The 20358-nt window shown below is 36.5% G+C and overlaps 2 protein-coding genes across 2 annotated transcripts; both read right to left on the bottom strand.

Annotated features, from left to right (window-relative positions):
* Window positions 1–6311: 6311 nt before the first annotated feature.
* On the bottom strand, window positions 6312–7034 carry LOC145633119 (putative mitochondrial protein AtMg00310). Its single transcript, XM_081685405.1, has 2 exons — window positions 6699–7034; window positions 6312–6617 (listed from the first exon to the last, which is right to left on the bottom strand). Exons 1-2 carry the CDS (start codon window positions 7032–7034, stop codon window positions 6312–6314), a joined length of 642 nt encoding a protein of 213 aa, XP_081541531.1.
* A 4525-nt stretch (window positions 7035–11559) lies between these two features.
* Window positions 11560–20153, bottom strand: LOC145632241 (putative elongation factor TypA-like SVR3, chloroplastic). Its single transcript, XM_081684566.1, has 14 exons — window positions 19800–20153; window positions 18997–19106; window positions 18685–18888; window positions 17000–17176; window positions 16374–16526; window positions 15827–15916; window positions 15576–15710; window positions 15334–15450; window positions 14978–15129; window positions 14810–14894; window positions 13367–13461; window positions 12690–12855; window positions 12308–12503; window positions 11560–12090 (listed from the first exon to the last, which is right to left on the bottom strand). The coding sequence occupies exons 1-14, from the start codon at window positions 20047–20049 to the stop codon at window positions 11957–11959; spliced, it is 2064 nt and encodes a 687-aa protein (XP_081540692.1). The 5' UTR covers window positions 20050–20153; the 3' UTR covers window positions 11560–11956.
* Window positions 20154–20358: the final 205 nt, after the last annotated feature.

Below are 20358 nucleotides of genomic sequence, written 5' to 3'. Positions count from 1 at the left end.
AGGAACCTGAGTGTGTCTTGGGTCGAGTTAAAGGAACCTGAGTGTTTCTTGGGTCGGGTGAAAGGAACCTGAGTGTGTCTTGGGTCGGGTAGGATAGGTTCATTCCTATCAGGTATCAAGTAGCAAGTGTCCTTGGTGGAACTTGTGAGAAAGGTCCGTGTATAATAGGATGTAACTAGGTGTTTTGCCCTATTATAGTGAAATGGTTGTGTTGAAAATTCCTTGGTGGGTCAAGGTTTTACTTCTAGTTGGGCCCTGGAAGGTTTCCTCGTAAAATCTGCTTTGCACTCTCTAAGTTCCAAACTATAACTATTTTATATTCCGCGAAAATTAGGCACTAAGTTACTTACTACAATTCACCCCCCATCTTGTAGTATATCATCTGAAATAACACAATATCACTAAAAGTGATATCCATAAACCGAACCAATAAGTACGGGTACCCGTAATTTCAGATTGGTTATCAGATACCCAATAAGATATCCAATAATAATGATAATTAAACTTAATAATGTTGTTGTTATAATATCATTTAACACTAATTAACAACAATACCACATGATCTTGACCTAATATTAATAATATTACTAATCATTGATATTATAAAGTGATTATGAAGTAAAGTAAGAGTTTAGATTTTGAAAAAAATAAATAAATAAATAAATTTAAGTAGGAAAAAAAATAAAAAAAATTGCTTATCGAATTGGATCGGATAACCGTTAATTTTAAAGACTCAATAACCATACCCGATAACAAGTTATCAAAACGGGTATCCGAACCGTAATGGTTAACGGATTGACTACCCTAATTTTCGAAACGATTACGTATCGGGTTTTCGGATAGTTTTGCTCAGCCCTAATTGTAAATATATAATTGTATTAAGTATACTTTATCACATACACTTACTTTGGATATATTACCATAGTCTAGCACACAAGTATATTACTTGAAGGATACATGGATATATAAACGGAATACAAGAAAATTTACAATGAAAAAATACCTAAATTTTTTTTTTTCAAAGAATTTATATAAATTTGTGTGAAAAAATTACAAAGTACAAATAATATTATTGCTAAATTTGCTACACCCATGAGGCAATGAGCATATAGAATTTATTTAGAAGAAGATAAAGATAAAAATAAAAATATATAAAAAGCACAAAATAAGTTACTTTTAAATAAAATTAAAAGAGCACACCTAAACGATCGGGTATCCATACACACGGGTAAACCTGTCAATTCAAGTTAATGGGTCGGATTCGGGTCAAATTTCGGACTGTTTGAGTCATCTGGTTCAAGTGGTTTAGATTGTTTGGATCATTACAAATTATGATAATGGGTCAAATCAGGTCCATTTTGGGTCATTGAGGTCAGGTTGGGTTCGGGTTTTCTCTTAATGAAACGGGTTTGGAATCGGGTCGGATCGGGTTACCGGTTCGGATCAGGAATGGACAAGTCTCACAGGTCTCTTTAATTAGTCATACAGAGAGTACAAATGGCGCAACAGTGCAACACGCAAGATTGTCTGTCTTATTCGTATTACACGAGACTAGTTCTTCATATTAACTGGCCTCTTTAGTTAACAATTTTTTTTTTTTGAATGGGGGGTACAACTCTACCTTTTGTGTACCTCCTGGATCCGCCACTAGTTGCACTAATTTTTGTAACAATTGCTCTAGATCAGATTACCTGCAACGATTTATAGAAAAATAAGGAAGTGAATGATCAACTATTTTAGTTGAGTAAGTCTTAAAAGGTGATAGTGAGGAATTAAGATCAAAATCACATCTACATTATTTATTCTCTTTCTATGCATCATAAGAAAAGTACGAAGTAATAAAAAGAAGGAAAAATGGTCAAAAATAATACAACATTTGAGCGGTTTGCCAAAAACAAGTCAATCTTTTAATTATTTCTAAATAATATAACCTTTGAGAGGTTTCTACTATAAATGAGATATATTACCTACAACAAAAACTTTTGTATACATCCAGTTTACACTAATATTAGTGTACATCGAGCAGTATAGGGGTAACTTTAAGCCAATTTAGGGTAACTTTTTACCTTTTTATGGGTAACTTTGAACATAATATGATTTTTTTTTTTTTTAATAAATCGAACTAGAAAAGTTTTATAAGGGTGATAAAATTACTTTCAATCACTAATAATTGAATTTTAGTCATTTAAAATGTGATTCTTTACCAATAAAACGTAGATTATTTTTATTTGTATTGGATTGCTTTTATACATATTAGGGTAACTTTTATTCATTTTAGGGGTAACTTTTATTCATTTTAGGGGTAACTTTTGATCACTTTAAGAGAGATTTAAAATGGATGTACAATAATTATTGTACACCCGAATTTTTTAAAAGTTTGTGTACCTACAATTACACCTAACCAAAACTTTAACAATGATTAATTAATAAAAAAATTAACATAATTTTTTTTTTTAAAAACCCCTCCCTCACCAATCACCATCAGCCACCTTTCTTCCCCACCACTCCCTACCCACCGATGCCAACCTAGCATCCCCGTCGGCACCATACCAGCCGCCTTGACGTCGCTAGCCCGGCGGTCGTACGTCGCCCCTCCTTCGAACCACCATTACCGAAACCCTAGAAACCTCCCCTCCCAACAGACGAAATCCTACAAAAACCTCCCTCCTCCAGCCTACGAAATCCTAGAAATCTCCTTCCCTGAACCCCAAAACCCCCAACGCTCCTTCCATCACCCCTCAAAAACCCTAGCCGCTAGGGTTTCAAGGGCGGGAGAGAGGGCAATTAGGGCTTTTGATGGTGTGGGAAGGGGAATTCTTGGGGTTTTCGTGGTAGTTGGGAGTCAAGGAAGGGTAAGGATGGCAGAACTTGGGTCACCGGTCGCAGGGAAGGGGATGGGAGGTGGTCGACATTGGGTTGCAAAGAGAAGGAGTGCTAGAAAATTGGGTTTGCCAGGGAAGGGGGTAGCTGGTGGAGGGTTGGTTATTATTATTATTGTTTTATAAAAATTAAAATGATTTAAGAACTAAAAAAATTCAAATTATATTGTTTAACCAATAAAATTTTGACATGTGTTCCTTAGAACCTGTTAACTAGGTTACCAATCGATAACAACTTGTTATTAGCGGAAACCCCCAAAGGTTGTATTATTTAGAAATAATTATAAGGTTGACTTGTTTTGGCGGACCGGTCAAAGGTCGTATTATTTTAGACGATTTTTCCAAAGAAGAAAAAGAACATGATTGCTAAATACAACCTTTACTTACGCAATACGCCCTTCCACACAAAATGCCCTACTATAAACTAGTAGAGTTTAGCACACCCCCCAAAAGAAATGAATTTAAATATAAGTCACTCCACATGATCACATCGATGGTATTATTAACAATTAATATTTGGGCATGTGTGGTATTAGCCAAAGTCCTAATTCTAAAGGACTTTTAGATGATAATTACAACTGTCGACGGAAAAGTGATTGAAAAGGAGAGGAGAAAACTAGGAGTCAAATATAAATTGAATTTAAAAGGAACTTGGACGTATAATTTTAGCCAATAAAAACATGAAAAATTAAAGTTGTATGTAGGGACCACATGCAACAATTGTATGCGTAATCTTTACCATTGGGAAGCAATTAACCTACTTGCATGTTTTTCCCAATCGATCATCCGATTTGTCATTTGCCTCTTTATATTGATTCTGAAAAACATTTTTATCTATTCTAAATCACCTAATATGACATACTCGTGAAGCTAATTGAGGACTTGAGGCAACTTTATGCTCATAGTTAGTCTTCATAAGTAAATACATACCACTCTTAAGACCTATTCGATCTCTTCAGCTTAATTTAAGTTCAGTTCTCTATTTCCTTCTCTCATAAACAATTCAGTTCAGCTCATTTCAGTTCAGCTGAATTCAGTAGTCAGAACAAGCCCTTGGTACCTCTCTTTTAGAATAATTGCATCATTTTAACTATACACTATCATTAACATTGCATCATAGAAGGAGAGCACATGGTTATATGTAATGGGTAAAGCAAAAAAAAAAAAAAAAAAAAAAAAAAGAGTATAAACTTGTCGGAAATTTCACCAAATGTCCCTGAGTTATTTTTTTGTTCACCATATACCCATGAAAATTTTGAAATTCACCATATCCACTTGAGTTACACAAAAATGTTACCAAATAACCAAATGACTAACGGATGCTAACTCCCTAAGTCATTAAGGGGTAAATTTTCCACGTGGAAACCATTGATTGCCTAACATTTATATTAATTAAATTTTATATAGTTATTTTATTAATTATAAAAAAGTAAATATAATAAAAAATTAAAAAAAATTCACCCACCACAGCCAAGCCCCACCACCACCTAGCCTCGCCACCACCTTGTCCCCGCTAGACCGCCACGCCTCGCCGTCGCGGATGCCGCCTAATAACCCCCCCGGCGCTAGCCTGAACTCGAAACCCCACATGCCAATGCCCCCTTCATCCCCTTAACCACCCACTCCCTAATCCTAAACTTCTCTCCCTTGAGAACCCCTCCTCTCCCCATCATCGGCACCTAAACTCCCATCCCCTTGCCAACGAGCTAAAACCACCGCCCCCCCTACTATCTCCGCCCTGTACGGCCACTCGAAAGCCTTAAATAAAAAAAACCCCAAATTCAAAACCCTAAATTTTGATTTTAAGGGTTTCGATTTTGGGGTTTTAGGGTTTTGGAGTGGTGGTTTTTGGTTAAAGTGGTAAGAGATGACGTGGGGGGGGGGTACCTAGGATGTCGACGAAGAGGCATTGTGGTAGTTGCCTGACATTCGGCTATGGTAGAAACATGGGAGGGGTTTTTACGGTTCAAGAGAAGGGAGGGGGTAAGGTGGTTTTGGGAAATAGGCGAGTATTGGTTCAAGGTTGAGGGGAATGGCACCACCGACGCCAGCGCGCTGCGGAGGGGGTCTAGGCGCTGGTGGCAGGAGGTGGCTGGATGGCGGTTGTAGGGAATTGGCAGCTAAGGTGGCTGGCTAGTGGGGGGTTAGAGGTGGGGTTTTTTATTTTTAAAAAAAATATTTAAAACTATTTTTATTAAAACTAATTAATTAAAATAAACAATAACCAATAACATACTGCCACATGTCATTATTAACTTTAATGACAAACGTAATTAACTGTTGTTAGTCATTAAGGGCATTTGGTGACATTTTTGTGAAATTCAAGTGTATATGGTGAATTTGAGAATGTTGTGAATAAAAAAATAGCTCAAGAGCATTTGGTGAAATTTTCGTTAACTTATCTATGTGATTGGAACCTTCTTTTTTTTTTTTTTTTTTTTTTTTTTTTCCTGACACAAAACAAACAACCCCACTATATTAAGGAAGACTTGAAATGTCAAGAGCAATTACATCCGATTTATCATTGGGCCCCTCATCAAACCACACTCTCCTCTCAACATAACATTTACTCAAATGAGCTAATCTATGGGCAACCTCGTTTCCCAAAATATGTACATGAGAGTAATTAATAACAGAGCAAGACTTAGCGAATTAAATGTAAGATGTCGTTCACAATTAACCCAAAGCTAGAGTTTTCTCGTTTGTCACTCTTGAGATGGTTGTACATCTTAGCATTTGTCCGTCTCTAAAGTGACTCTGCTTAGGCCAACATCCATAGCGATTTGTAGGGCATGCCTAGTACCCAAAGCTTCACTAACATCTATAGCAAAACTGCCCTACACCCTGCAGCAAGTAGCCACCAAGACAACTCCCTTGTTGTCACGAATAACTCCCCCAAGACCCATTGAGTTGTCCTCAAAGCAAGCAGCATCTGAATTCACCTTGAGCACCCCACACTCAGGAGGTTTCCATCATTGTGGCGCAATTGCAGGATCAAACAAATTGCCATCAAGTTGCAATTTAGATTTCTCAAACTCGCCAATTATGCCCACAGCTCTTCAAATAGTATCATCAGTGGCCACAACTTTTTTTTCAAATAGCCAAGCATTTCTTTTCAACCATAAAACCCAAAGAAAAATCCAGAAAATAGTCCACCAATTTTTATCTTTTATTGCACAAGCCAAAGAGGAAATCCACTCGGTGTAAGCTGTACAACAGAGCTAACATCAAGCCGCAAGGGGGAAAAATACCAAACTTATTTGGTAGCAGAACAAGTTACCAGGAAGTGCAGCAAACTCTTAGGTTCTTCACCACACACATGGCACAACTGATCAACACTGAGACCCCGCTTAGAAGGTTTGATCTTAGAGCAACACCATTATGAAGAGCTCTTTAGCTAAAGTGTTTAATTTTTGGGGGCAAAGGAGAAGCCTAGAGGATCTTCCAAGCCTGCAGGTTGCACACATTGGATGAGGAGGCATTGGAGTTTATCCTCGCCTGTAATTCAGCATGATAGACACTTCTAATAGAAAACTTGCCACTTTTTGTGAAATCCCAGAACCAAGCATCATCACCACAATAGCGATCAATAGGTATTTTCAGAATTTTAGACACTTCCAAGGGCCAAAAAAGATTATTAAGGGTGTCCAGATTCCACTCACCATCAACAATCAACTCGAAAACGTACCTGGGAGAATTATCACAACTCTGCTGCCTAGGAGCAACCCGAAACTCAGGCTAAGAAGGCTCCCATGTGTCAGCCCAAATTTCAATTGAAGACCCCTTACCAACCAATTTTCTAGCCCTTTTTTTAAGAACCTTTCTTGCAGACAAAATAGAGCGCCAAGTGAAGCTGGCAGTAGGGGTGACTTTTGCATCAAAAAGACCAGTGTGAGGGAAGTATTTCTGTTGGAGAGTCTTCACCATTAAAGAGTACGGGTTGGTAAGAAGTCTCCAGCACTGTTTTGCAAGCATGGCCTTGTTAAAGATATGAAGGTTTCTTATACCTAAGCCTTCCACATCCTTAGCATACTGCAGTTTATCCCAAGCCACCCAAGCAACCCTTCTTTCATCTTTTCTTTGGCCCCAAAAGAAATTCCGGCACATTCTTTCAATTTCATCGAGGATGCTTGAAGGGAGGTTGAAGCATTGCATAGAATAGGTAGGAATGGCTTGGGAAATCGACTTAATAAGCTAAGAATTTCTCGACCCGCTTGAGAAAGATAGTTTCCTTTTCACCCTTTCAACTGCTTCCAAACCTTATCTTGAATGATAGAACAAATCCGTTTTTTTGAGCTCCCAAGGTACGTTGGCAACCCAAGTTATTTTTCGTGTCCCTCGCCGACCTTAAAAGATAACTTCAATTGAAGCATATTTTTCTTTTTGAGCTTAACATTCCCGTTAAAGGACACTTCGGATTTTCCCATATTCAATTTTTGGCCCGAAGAAGCTATTTCATAAGCAGAGAGAACATCAAGAGTATTCTCGACCTCATCATTATTTGGTCAAATAAACAACAAGCTATCATCGGCGAAGAACAAATGAGAGATTGGCTCCACTCTTTTACCAATCTTCACCCCATAAATAAGGTTCCTCTTCTCGGCATCCCTTAGTAAGGCAGATAGCCCTTCGACACAGATGATAAAAAGAAAAGGGGAGAGAGGGTCCCCTTGTCAGAGGCCCCTAGTCGGCAAAAAGTTTTTGAGGGCTGACAATTCATAAGGATAGAAAAAGAAGCAGACGAAATACATTTCATTATTGAGTTTACAAAAGTGTCCGAAAACCCCAATTTTCTCATCATTTGCTCCAAAAAACTCTACTCTACTATGTCGTATGCTTTAATCATATCCAATTTCATCCCAAGATGTCCCATCTTCCCCTTCTTATTTTTTCTCAAATAGTGAAAACACTCATATGCCACAACAATATTATCCGAAATCAATCGGCCAGAACAAAACCACTCTGTGACTCATGAATGATATCAGGGCGGACCTTTTTCATTCTATTAGTTAGAACCTTAGCCACAATTTTATATAAAACATTGCATAAGCTAATAGGTCTATAATCAGCAGGACACTTACATGATTTCTTTTTGGGAATTAAAACAATGTAAGTCTAATTAATAGACGCTATATCACCCATCATTTAAAATATGCAAGACACGCTTAATCACATCATGACCCACAATACTCCAAAATTTCTGATAAAATAAAGCACAGATACCATCGGGTCCAGGCGCTTTAGTTGGATACATTTGCTTCAAGGCTTCGGAAACTTCATCCCCGCGAAATGGAGTAGTAAGCATAGAGCTCATTGTATTTGTGATTTTTCTGTCAACCTTTCAATGATCTGCTCCGTCTCAATATTGCAAGAAGACCCAAACAGATTCTCAAAATATTTCACAAAAATTTCAGAAATTTGCTCTTGATTGTAATACACATTCCCAACCTCATCATGAATAACATCAATGTTATTTCAATGCTTCCGTTGTTTGGCTTTTGCATGAAAGAACTTTAAGTTTTTATCATCATTTCGAAGCCAATCTTGTGTACTTCTTTGCTTCCAATATGACTCTTCTCTGTCTCAAGTTTATCTAACCTTTCATCGATCGCACGCATTTGAGAAATAACATCAGAATTTTGCTCTTCCTCCATTAATTTAGCCAGCTGAGCTTTACAATCACGCATTTCTCTGGCCACATTCCCAAAATATTATTAGCTCCATCTCCTGAGCTTTTTAGCAGTACGATAAATATTGAGGGTCATATTATCCCCCTCTTCCCAGGCACTTTGAATCACATCATCACACGATCCTTCCCGCACCACATCTCTTCAAAACGGAACAATCTAACCTTCTTTCTCTTTTTTGGGGCGTGCACTCGATCTTTGATGCAAAGGAGTAAAGGAAGATGGCCAGATTTTCTTCTTTCAAGGTGTTACACAAAGGAGCCAGCATATAACTCTCTCCAACTTTGATTGGCAACAAAGCAATCCAACCTTTCTTGAAGGAAATCCTCGCCATCTCTTCTGTTATTCCATGTGAACTACATATCCCACAAAACCAAGGTTGGACAATGCACATCTGTTCTGAGCCTCACGCAATATAGCAGCATAATTAAAATCAAAGTCAGCCCCCCCTTTCTTCTCAGAAGACCATAGCATCAAGTTGAAATCACCACCACAAATCCACGACACATCATCCCCTTTGTTTAACGAGTCAAGCAACAATCCCGTTTTAAATTTATTCTCCTCTTTCGAGAAGCCATAAATTCCAGTAAATCTCCAAGGTATCATTTCATCAATCTTTATCAAATTTTCAATATGATTTTTCGAGAAGGATTGTGTGGAAACCTCCTAATCTTCGTTCCATAACAAAGCCAGACCACCACTTCTTCTTCTACCTTTACCCTCACAACTAACTGCAATCATGTTACTATATTTCAGCTTGTTTCTAACTTTCTGCATTTCATGTTGACTGAGTTTTGTCTCTTGCAAGAAAATCAATCCGGGGTTTTCAGTGATAACAATGCGCCTTAACGCATTAACCGCGCGAGGGCTCCCCAACCCACGACAGTTCCAAACAAGGATGTGTCTCATTGATAACCGAAAGCCCATTTTGTGGGGCCCGCCACATCTTGAGTCAAGGTTACATCAATACTATCATCACTTAAAGCATTCTCAAAAGCTCTCTTTTTTAAGGTTCTACATTCATCATTCTCCATACTGTCGTCTAACTCCTCCCCCTTATTACTCCTTTTTCTAACAAGCCCACTAAGAGGCGTTTTTAAATCGCTTGAGGGTTTGTTATTTCTGGGAATTTTCCACCATTTTTTCTTCATGATTTGAGAAGAGTTATCCACATTGCAGGGTGGCAGGTTTAGAGTTTTCACATCCAAATCAGGCGCATTTTGCTTCATCAGAGAGTTTGAGGGATCTTTCCCTGTCACATTTGTAGTACTAGTATCGACAAGGGGATGAGCAGCAGCATCAAACATATCTTTTCCCTCTACCGCACTATTTGTTATTGAGAAATCAGACAACTTATTATCAAGGACCGTTACCAGCTGCTCCTTAGTCACTTCTCTAACTTTTGCCTTTGGTTTGGTAATGAACAAACCCTTAGCACAAGTTGTATTTAGCTTCAAAACATCGGCAAAAACCTCGGTTTTGTTGATTTCCCTGGGGGAAGCCTTTAGCCAATTCCTATAGGTGAGATTAGATTCCTCCTCCCCCTGAATCTCATCACAATCTTTCACTCCATGCCCTAATTTACCATAATGGAAGAAAAAAAGGGGCGGTTTTTCATACTTAACATCAAAAAAATCTTCCTCACGTCCATGCATTTTCACCTAGACCTTCTAAAGTAAGGGTTTAGACTTATCAATCCCCATACATCCCGAGTTATCTAACTTCACAAATTTTCCAACTTTGTTGCCAATAGCTTCAACATTTGCCACATTAAGTCTACCCTTAAAGGGTAGGTTGTAAACCCGAACCCATATTGCAATATCTTTCAAAATCACATCAGTTGGCTTTATTTTATCATCTATTTCACCCAAGATAAGGGTATATCTATCGAAATGCCATGGTTATCCTTCAAGAACCCTCAACTTATCCCTCCAATGATAGAATTGAAAAACGAAAGAGTTATTACCTATATTATATTGCTAATTTCCAAGCCATTTTGGGGCTGCCATATATTTTTCATCGTAGTCTTGAAAGCGTTGGTGTTTACATTGTGCTATGTCCAAATTCTTCCCACCAAAGCTAACTGTACTCCAACCTCGCATCCTCTTCATCCTCCTCTCCTTGCTTCCATTCAATAGCTTCTTCCTCGTCAGGGGCTTCATGCCTCTTTGGATTGTTGACATTAGTCTCTTCATTGGTTATTTCAGAATTATTTTGAATTTATTAACTCAATTGCGCTTCCTCTATGTTAATTATAGAAGGTTCGATTGCCATGAAAGAGGAACATACAGACAAAACGGGAAAGAAAACGAGAAAAAACAAAGAAAACCTTTATGAAAAAGGAAACCCTAGCAGAAACCTAAACAAACCTTCCCAAGGAGAGCCTAGAGGGGGACCTTAATTATGAGATTTTATCTATGTGATTGAAACTTGCAAACATTAATTAAAGCAGCAATTGTATTGACAAGTTGAGTATTTGAGTGAGAGAATTTATGTTCTTTAAAAGTGTATATTGCAAAATTTGTAAAACTTCTTAAAGAACTAATTTTGGCTATAACTATATTAAAAATATACTGAATATAAATGTTACAGTGAAAAATCTTTGTTAAATCAATACAAATGGTTAAACTTGTGATTGAACATATATGTTAGTCATTTTAATCAAATTATTGCAATTATTTTGAAATGGTGGGAGTATTCTATATTTTGCGCAAAATATAAACAAAATGTTAAAAAAACAGGTATAAATATATAGAATGTGTGCTCCAATCTTTTGGATCACAATGACAAAGTAGTGGAGAATTTTGTTTATTAATCCATGTTGCAATGGCCACAAATCGTAACACAAGTACACAACTACTCATGCCCAAAATTAACACAAAGTAGTGGAGTATCACTTTAAAACTTTAGCGACCCCACAAACCATACATTACTACAATCACAAGTTCACAACCGACTAAGATAAATAGACAAGAGTTAAAGGGGCAGGCAGATAGGTATCCAACAATTGAAATTGGCCATCATATACTAAAATGGAAGAACTATTTTTTGGTAACAATCAGCAATGTACTGTTTTGATCTGTAGTAATACATATATGAATATCTGTAATCATATACATCAGCGCCAAAAAGATCACTAGAACAACTGTTGATGTTGCTGACTTCATTTCGCCTGCTTTCAGGCGAAAAACAATATGGTACTCTGTATATCCAAATTGCTATATTTTACGTTCCTGATGTCCTTCCTCAGACTTTGTCGAAATACTTGCATTATATAAATTTGATGTAAACCTCAAACTCAATCATTGTTTTTGAATCAAAACCTTTGTAGCTTAGGTTATATTGCAATATTTTCCCAGGTAGACTTTGAGGAGCAGATGATACTTAGCTTTACCTGCCTTTCTTTGCAAACTTTGGATTCTTGCACATTCGGATACTTAATGGAGTGACCTCCACAAGTTCATCCTCCTGAATGTATTCTATACAGTCATCAAGACTGTAATCAATTGGTGTATCGAGAACCACTGTGTACAAAAATTGGAAAAGGGGGCAAGGAGAGGATTTAAAAGGTTAGATGGTTAAATGACTAATAGATGCAAATGAGTCTAAAGACAGCAGTTATATAAAATATATGTTCTGATTTCTGAATGAATTAGTTTAGCATTTCTAATGGATTGTGGAATCTAATGATCCATTTGATTTATGAGGTCGAAAGAGAAAAAGAAAACACTTAGAGTTTACCTGTCTGTTCTTTGTTTGAACGAACGTTTGTTGCTGCCTTCTTCTTGCACACATTCAGTGATAGATCACCAGGTCTCTGATGGATACCAACAATCTGACCTTTGTAAACATCTACTCCAGGAGCAATAAACATCTTGCCTCTCTCTTGTGAACTAGCGAGGGCATAAGATGTACTAGTACCATCTTCAAATGCAACCTAGCTCAACACAAGTTAAACAGAGCTTATCAAACTGAATGAACACATGTTGGAGTCAAAACAAGTGCTGCTTGTTCAAGGTTTCAGTTGCTAAAGAGCTCTTTTGAATTCTAAAGCAATAAGATTAGCGTTCATTAAGATGCCATATATGCATTATCCAATGAATGAAAAACCAAAAGAAATTACCAGCGAACCCTGATCACGAGTACTGATTTCACCAGCCCAAGGTTCATAACCTTCAAATATTGTGTTCAGGATTGCAGTGCCCCGAGAAGCAGTTAAAATTGCATTTCGCAATCCCAAAAGACCACGGGTTGGTATTTTATATCTCAATACTGTTGTTCCTTCAGACCTGGGGTAAAAACAAAGTTGAAGACGAATGTCATTGCACAAACTACTGAAAAAATTTAAGCAGCTAATATGAATAATGCAACAAAGTCAACAGCAACTTAAACTTCCTTCAAGCTATAACATCAAAAAATTTGGCAAACATCATATCATAACTTTTTTTTTTTTTTTTTTTTTTGACGAGAAAATATCATATTATAACTGTACACTGGGTGTGCTTGCTAAAATAGAAGTCTTTCCACTAGAACATAATTTGTGCATTAACAGATAAGCTACAACTAGGAATGATTCTACAAGAATTTCATAGTTTACCAATAGATAGTTTTGAAATTTAAACATCAACGTTAAGTATTGGAAACCGTAGAAATCAAAATCATGGAACTAAACAAAAACACAAAGGAACTAACTGTCAAGGAGTCATGTGATCACTAATCCATAGACAAGAATCACATGATAGTAGCAACAAAGTTAGAAATAGAAAATATCAGGATAACAGCAAAAAAGCAGTCACGTACCCAAAATTCTCCATATTAAACATCTGTCCACGTCTTTTACCCAAAAGTTCAACAACAGCACCCATATGTTCTTCTGGTACCTCCACTGTTGCAATCTACAGAATGGGTTTACAGAACTGTTTATTAGGCACTGAGTAGCATACTTTTTTGTTTACCATCACACAATTCATTTTATCCAAGAACCAGAGTGTATACTAGGCACTGACTTGCTTTTTAAAATTATAACAGCAAAATGTTCAGTGAATTCAAGCACATAACTTTATTAACTTCAAATTCTTGATTTGACAAGTAAAGACATTCCTTAGTGCACTGATGCAAGCCCTTTCAGTTGCATCAGGAAGCAAAAAACTTAGAATTCATAGTAGGACAGACCTGCTCAGTTTGGAGTGGTTCTAAGATGGGTGACAGAAAAGGTGTTCAAGAGTTGATTGATGGAGCAAAATGTGCTACAAAGAGTTGCATTTTTTTGTGAGGTCAATGAAGTCCAGTATGTAACATTTGGCAACTAATTGCAGACCAATAAGAGATTTAGAACTTATAAATGGCATCAGAGACCCAAAACAGCAAGATATGCCTAAAAATGGGAGTGCCAAGGGAAAGGACAAATGATGTTGGAACATGGATTGATGATTGCCAATGGCAATAAGGAAATATAGACCAAAAGCAGGAGTGCACTTCAGTGACCTCACAGCAAGACCATAGTTAAAAAGTACTCAAAAGACTTGATGATACTAATGGATCAGCAAGGGTTACTCTCCTCTTTATAAGTCCATATATTAGGATACTTTGCAGAACAGCGTGCTAAATCAAAAGTAGTTCTAGGATGGGTAGGTTCCAAAGAGCTCAACCTCCCATGACACAAGGGGTGGTTTTTAACAATCAGAGAGTGGGTTCTTCGAAAATAAATACATGGATTTGTGCAGGGTTAATGTTACAGTTTGCTAAATTTAAAGCCTTTAATTCCAAAAATCAAAAGTGCATAATGCCTAGGAGCTTTCAAAACTCAGTACCATCTCAGTAACTGCATACACTTCAATGCATATAAGAAAGATCACAACAGAGCAACATGATTTAGAGAATTAGAGTATTATCACTGAATTAATGACACTCATCCACATTTTCTCAGAGACTAAAGCAAAACAAAATATGACAAGTCCTATGAAGCAGTGAACATAGCAAGGTAAAAGAGTACATGTCCATAAGACCATATGTTACGACTTCAGCTGAGCAAATTTGACAACATTGTCTTTAGTTTCAAATTATGAAAATAACTCATATCATATTTAATAATTTTCTTCAGATTTGTACTTCTGTTTCCTTAATTTATAGCTTTGCAACTCTTTGCCGCTCATGTATTTCATTAACTGCTAGAAGGGAGGAAGGAAAATGAAAATAATAAAAGAAGAGAACCAGAAAGACAGGTGCTGGCAGCTGAATAATTACCTCAAAAGGTTCATGCAGCTTGTCATCCACCTTTTTGCTAATAACTTTGGGGGGACCAACCATGAACTCATATCCTTCTCTTCTCCTATACAAAGCGTTGTACAAGTCAAACAAGAGCTCTACTGCTTTAAAGTATGAAAAGAATAAAATAAAACACAAGTGTCTTACATGTTTTCAATCAGTATGGTAATGTGCAGAGTTCCTCGCCCACTAACCATGAAAGTGTCAGAAGTTTCCCCATCTTCAACTTTCATTGCCAAGTTTCTCTCAAGCTCCCGATAGAGTCGATCCCTGAGGTTTCTACTTGTTACATATTTTCCCTAAGGTGGAAAAAAAAAAGGTACTTTAATGCTGTAACCATTGCGAACATATTAAAAGATTAAGTCAATACATATCAATTTAGTATGAGGTGGAAAAGACTCGTGAAAATTTCATTCCAGTCTGCAAAGAAAGTGTCAGTAACTTCCAATGTACTTAATCACATATTCAAGGAGAATTTCCTCTGCACCAGTCATGATACACACCTCACGACCCACAAACGGAGAAGTGTTGATTGAGAATGACATCTTCACAGTTGGCTCTTCAACCTTTATTGCAGGCAAAGGTTTCCCAAAAGCTTTATCAGCAATCGTCTCTCCAATCTACAGAAAACATGGAAACTAGGATCAAGAAACAAATTATAACAAGAGAGAAACTACATTCAACAATTCTGCAAGTCTCGTAAGTCATACTTGAAGTAAAATCCAGCAAACAAACGAAATCTCACCTGAATATCTGCAATTCCACAAACAGCACATATATCTCCTGCTTCTACAGAGTCCACAGGAGCCCTTAGGAATTTCTCATAAACAAAAAGCTCACTTACTCGTGCATATCTACATGAATCTTCTGACGTGCATACCTGAACACAAAAGTATTAGCTATGTTTTCCATACCTACTATTCTTTCCCTAAGGAAATACTCAGAAACAATTGTGGGATAAAAATGTAAAATGATACCCAATCTTGCAAGTCTTACCTTGACATCCTTTCCCCTTTCAAGAGCACCCGCATGCAAGCGTCCAATTGCAATTCTCCCTTTGTGCTCATCGTACTCTATATTCGTAACCTATTCACGTCAGGAAGATATATACTGTTAAGGTGGGTGGGTACAAAGAAGAAGCAGATGAACAAAAAAAACCAAAGATATGAGAATCACAGATAAATTAAGAAAAGAGGAAATGAAAGGATAACAAAATTACTACCCACTAAAGAACGTTCCCCTGAAGGACATTACTGCTGGACAAATCAAAGAATAAAAGAATAATGTATAAGCTGCAATTGCATGTTGCTATGAAATGAGATGCTTCATACTATATATTTATGTAAACTAAGTTCTTCCCAGAGGTAATTTTTTGACTGAAAGGTGAAGAACACCAACAAACTCTAATCCTAAAGATCATAATCACTTCCCCCCTAACAACCAGCTATACTCTTATGATGGAGTTGGTCTTACTATCACCAGATCATAAAAAAGAGCAATATGAATACAATGCCAGAACCAGATGTAAGGAACAACCACTAACAAGCATTTGTAAGGCACCATCTTTTTCAATACGTGGCCCAGGGATGCATCGGATAACAGACTCGAAAAGGGGTCCCAAATCATCTGCCAATTTGTCAGAAGAGAGTCCAGCCTTCCCCTTGATGCCACTTGCATATACTACTTGGAAATCACACTACAAATTAACAGTAAGAAAAACATCAGGTTAGTCTCAGGATAATACAAGATGATAAATTGTAAAATCACTGCAGTCAATAGCAGAATTGACCAGACTCTACGCATCTGTAGAAGTACTGGGTCTTGAATCTAGCTTATTTAGCCTTAATCATGTATTCAATCATAGTTACTGGGAAAATAAATAAAAAATTAAATTAATAAATTGGCATCTTTTCTTTAGAGGAGCAATATAATCAATGGTTCACAATTTTATCACTAGAAGCCATAGAAACAACAACATTGTCATAATCCAAATAAAACTAAGAGATCTCTTTCTGAGTAGGTTAAGGGTCAGATCAGTCAAATGTGTGCAGCCAAATCTCTACAATTACAAATAGGGCTTCCAGTTGACCCTTAGTCCAATACAGGAGAAGACGACACACTACACCATAAATATATACAGAAAGGCAACTAATATCTAAGAAAACTAACCTGTTCATCTGTTGCATTTAATTCGATGAAAAGTTCAAATGTAGAATTGATGACGTAATCAGGACGCGCAGATGGTCTATCTATTTTATTAACCACCACCACTACAGCATGTCCAAATTCTAAAGCCTTCTTCAGAACAAACCTTGTTTGTGGCATCGGACCCTCAACAGAATCCACCTAAATAAGAAGTGAGAAGTGCAACAGTTAAAAATAACTCTGCATAACAGATATCTTCTCTGTGGCATAGGACCCTTAATAGAATCCATTTAAAAAAAAAAAATAAAAAAAAACTTCCTCCATTTTTTTTAGTTGACAAGTTTTGACTTTTGCCATTATTCAAATATTCTATTTTGATGAGTTTTAGTGATTTATAGTTATGATAAAACATAATCAAGTGGGAACTTGTTAGAATGGTTTCAGTGTATATTTTCACGATATCAACTCTTTTTACAATGATAATAGAGATATTAATCGTTGAATTTGTGCATTGACAAACATGATAAAAGAAACATGTCAACTAAAAAAGAACGGAGGAAGTAAGTGAAAAGTGCAACAGTTAAAGTAACTCTACATAACAGACATTACATAAATACATATTTTCACATAAATTTAGGATGTACAGGGATTCAAGGAACATTATACTCATTGAAAAATCAGAGCTGCTTGGATATTCATTTACTTATATCAGATATTTGAGTCATCAAGATGATGAGGTAAAGTAAAACAAAAGACTGATTAACAAGAATGGTTGACTTGCACTTACAAGATCATAAATTAATAATTATGAAGTAAAATTTTCTAGTACCTCTCAGTCTATCACTGCTTCTCACCAGACCCCTGCCTAATGCAAGGCATGAGAGATTATGTGTATACAGCCTCATTTACTTTTACAATTTCAAATATCCTATTTTTAATAAGACTGATAATGATGATTGAAAGCAATTACAGATAAGATAGAGACATACAGAAACATAATTGTACATAAGGAACATGTGAGCACTGAGTATCAATTGAGGGGATAGATAGGGAAGAGCATGTGAATCTTCCACTTACAGTTTCGCGTACCCCTTCTGTTAGTCAGAGCTCAGAAGTGTACTAAAGAGGACTAGTTCTGATCTAAAGTTTGATCAACGGAGCAAAAGCATCAATTTTAAAATTTGCTTTTACAAATGATAAGTTTTTAACAATGGCAATTTGATCATTACATCAAACTTTTCACAAAGTTGACTGATCCTATATAATATAGAAAAGATTGAATGATTGATATGTTTCAAAGAAGTATATTTGTTAGATGTGGTGCACAAAGTCATAAACAGGAAAACCTAGCAAAAGATGGGGTATGCAAAGAATCAAGCAACAATTTCACTAAACTATTCAGCCATTATCTCAATGTTCTTGTGAGCAATGCTTGGCTGACAATTTCATAACAACGCATAGTAAATCAAATATTGAGTTTGGGACTTTTTTACAAAAGGTACGCATTAGTGTTGCCAGAAGCTTTATACAGTTTGTTACACGAAAGAAAACACAATAACTCCACAAGTGTAAAATTCAACAATTGTAACACATATTATGTTATAGAATGCACATTCCAGATCATGGTTCGCAGAGGGGGTTGGGTGACCATATTAGGTAACGCTAAAGCAATCAAATACATGTCATTATAAAAGGCATATGAGATTTACCACTAAAAGAACACCTTCAACCATATTCAATATGCGTTCTACTTCACCTCCAAAATCAGAATGCCCTGGAGTATCTATGATGTTGATTTTGGTATCTTTATATGCGATTGAAGTGTTTTTACTGAGAATGGTGATTCCCCTTTCACGTTCAAGATCATTAGAGTCCATTATCCGCTCTTGTACAAACTGGTTGTCACGGAACACCTGGATATGATAGTAAGCAGAGTGCATAAGAAAAGTGATTGAAGCAACTATAGGACACAAAGCCAAATTAATTGAAATGGACACTCTTTAGCTTATTTTCATTCTCACCTTTGCTTGTTTCAGCATAGAGTCAACTAAAGTTGTCTTCCCATGGTCTACATGAGCAACAATAGCTATGTTCCTAATGTCGTTTCTCCTCATCAACTGACCCTTTTTCTCTGGAAAAACATCACGACAAGAAGCATTGGCAACTTAAATAACAAAATTTACCACAAATACAAAAGTGCTTATTAAAAAATTTAGCACACATCATTACAAATATACAACACAAGCATAACACATCGTGCAACCAAATAATCGATGTGGCATTTATGTCGATTAAAATTCGAAACTGCACATTAATCCTTGGCATACATGAACCCTTGACACCCATCTTTTTATTCACAAACCGTGAACAGCATAGTATGGTTCGTAACTTCGTACTGTAACATACTAACATGAACTCGATAACTACTATGTCAACTTGACAAAGTTAAACAACTTTTTTTCCTTTGTCAAGGAAAGATGCATTATCATCAAAGTTACGACGTATATTCCGCGAATTCAGTGCCAAACTATAGTGCACGAACACATTCACTATCCATTCTAATCAAAAGTATACATTTATATTTACTCCAATAATGCAACAATCATTCAATCAACATTCTCTAACCAAAATTATACACTTCAAATACTTCAAAAACAACAATAATCAGCTAATTACCTTTCTAAAATCAAAATTACACACAATACACTAATAAAGCAATAATCAATCCATCATCAATCTAATATCAAACTTATTCACTCTAATCAACTCCAAAAAAACACCACTATTTACTAAAAACACTCAAAATTGATAAGAAATGAGTTACCAGAAGGTGTAGAAGCAGTTTCAGCAACAGAACACCGAACAGAACCTCCATTAGAACGCTGTAAAACATGAGAAACCGATGATTTCTTCGACAAAGAAGACGAAGATAAAGCGCTGGAATTAAGCAATTGGTTAGACAATTTAGATGATAATGAAGCAATCTTCGCAGCAGTCTTGGTCGAAGAACTAGGGTTTCTAGAGAGAGAAAATGCGAGAGAATTGTGATTACAGATAGTAATAGCAGACTCCATTTTTGTTCTTCTTCCTACAATTCTCTCTTTCTCTCTCCTACTTGCGAAGGAATATTGTGGAGAGATAGAGTGAGAGTTGAAGGAGAAGAATGAACGGAGGGAAATGAAAAGAGGGAAATGAGTTGGGTTTTTATGTTGCGTTATCCATTTTTTTTTGTGTGTTGGTGGCGGCTATGATTCGAACTTGTGGCCGTTTGGTACTCCACTAATTATGTGGATAATAGCTACGGAAATTTTGTATGAGACTGTCTCATATGTTGGTATTCAATACTAATTGATATTTCATACGAAGTATAGTATAAATTAGTA

The sequence above is a fragment of the Chenopodium album genome, chromosome 5 (genome assembly GCF_948465745.1).
Source record: "Chenopodium album chromosome 5, dcCheAlbu1.1, whole genome shotgun sequence".
Classification (NCBI taxonomy): domain Eukaryota; kingdom Viridiplantae; phylum Streptophyta; class Magnoliopsida; order Caryophyllales; family Amaranthaceae; genus Chenopodium; species Chenopodium album.
Note: the sequence above shows the minus strand (reverse complement) of the source record. Positions and strands in the feature narration are given on the sequence as shown.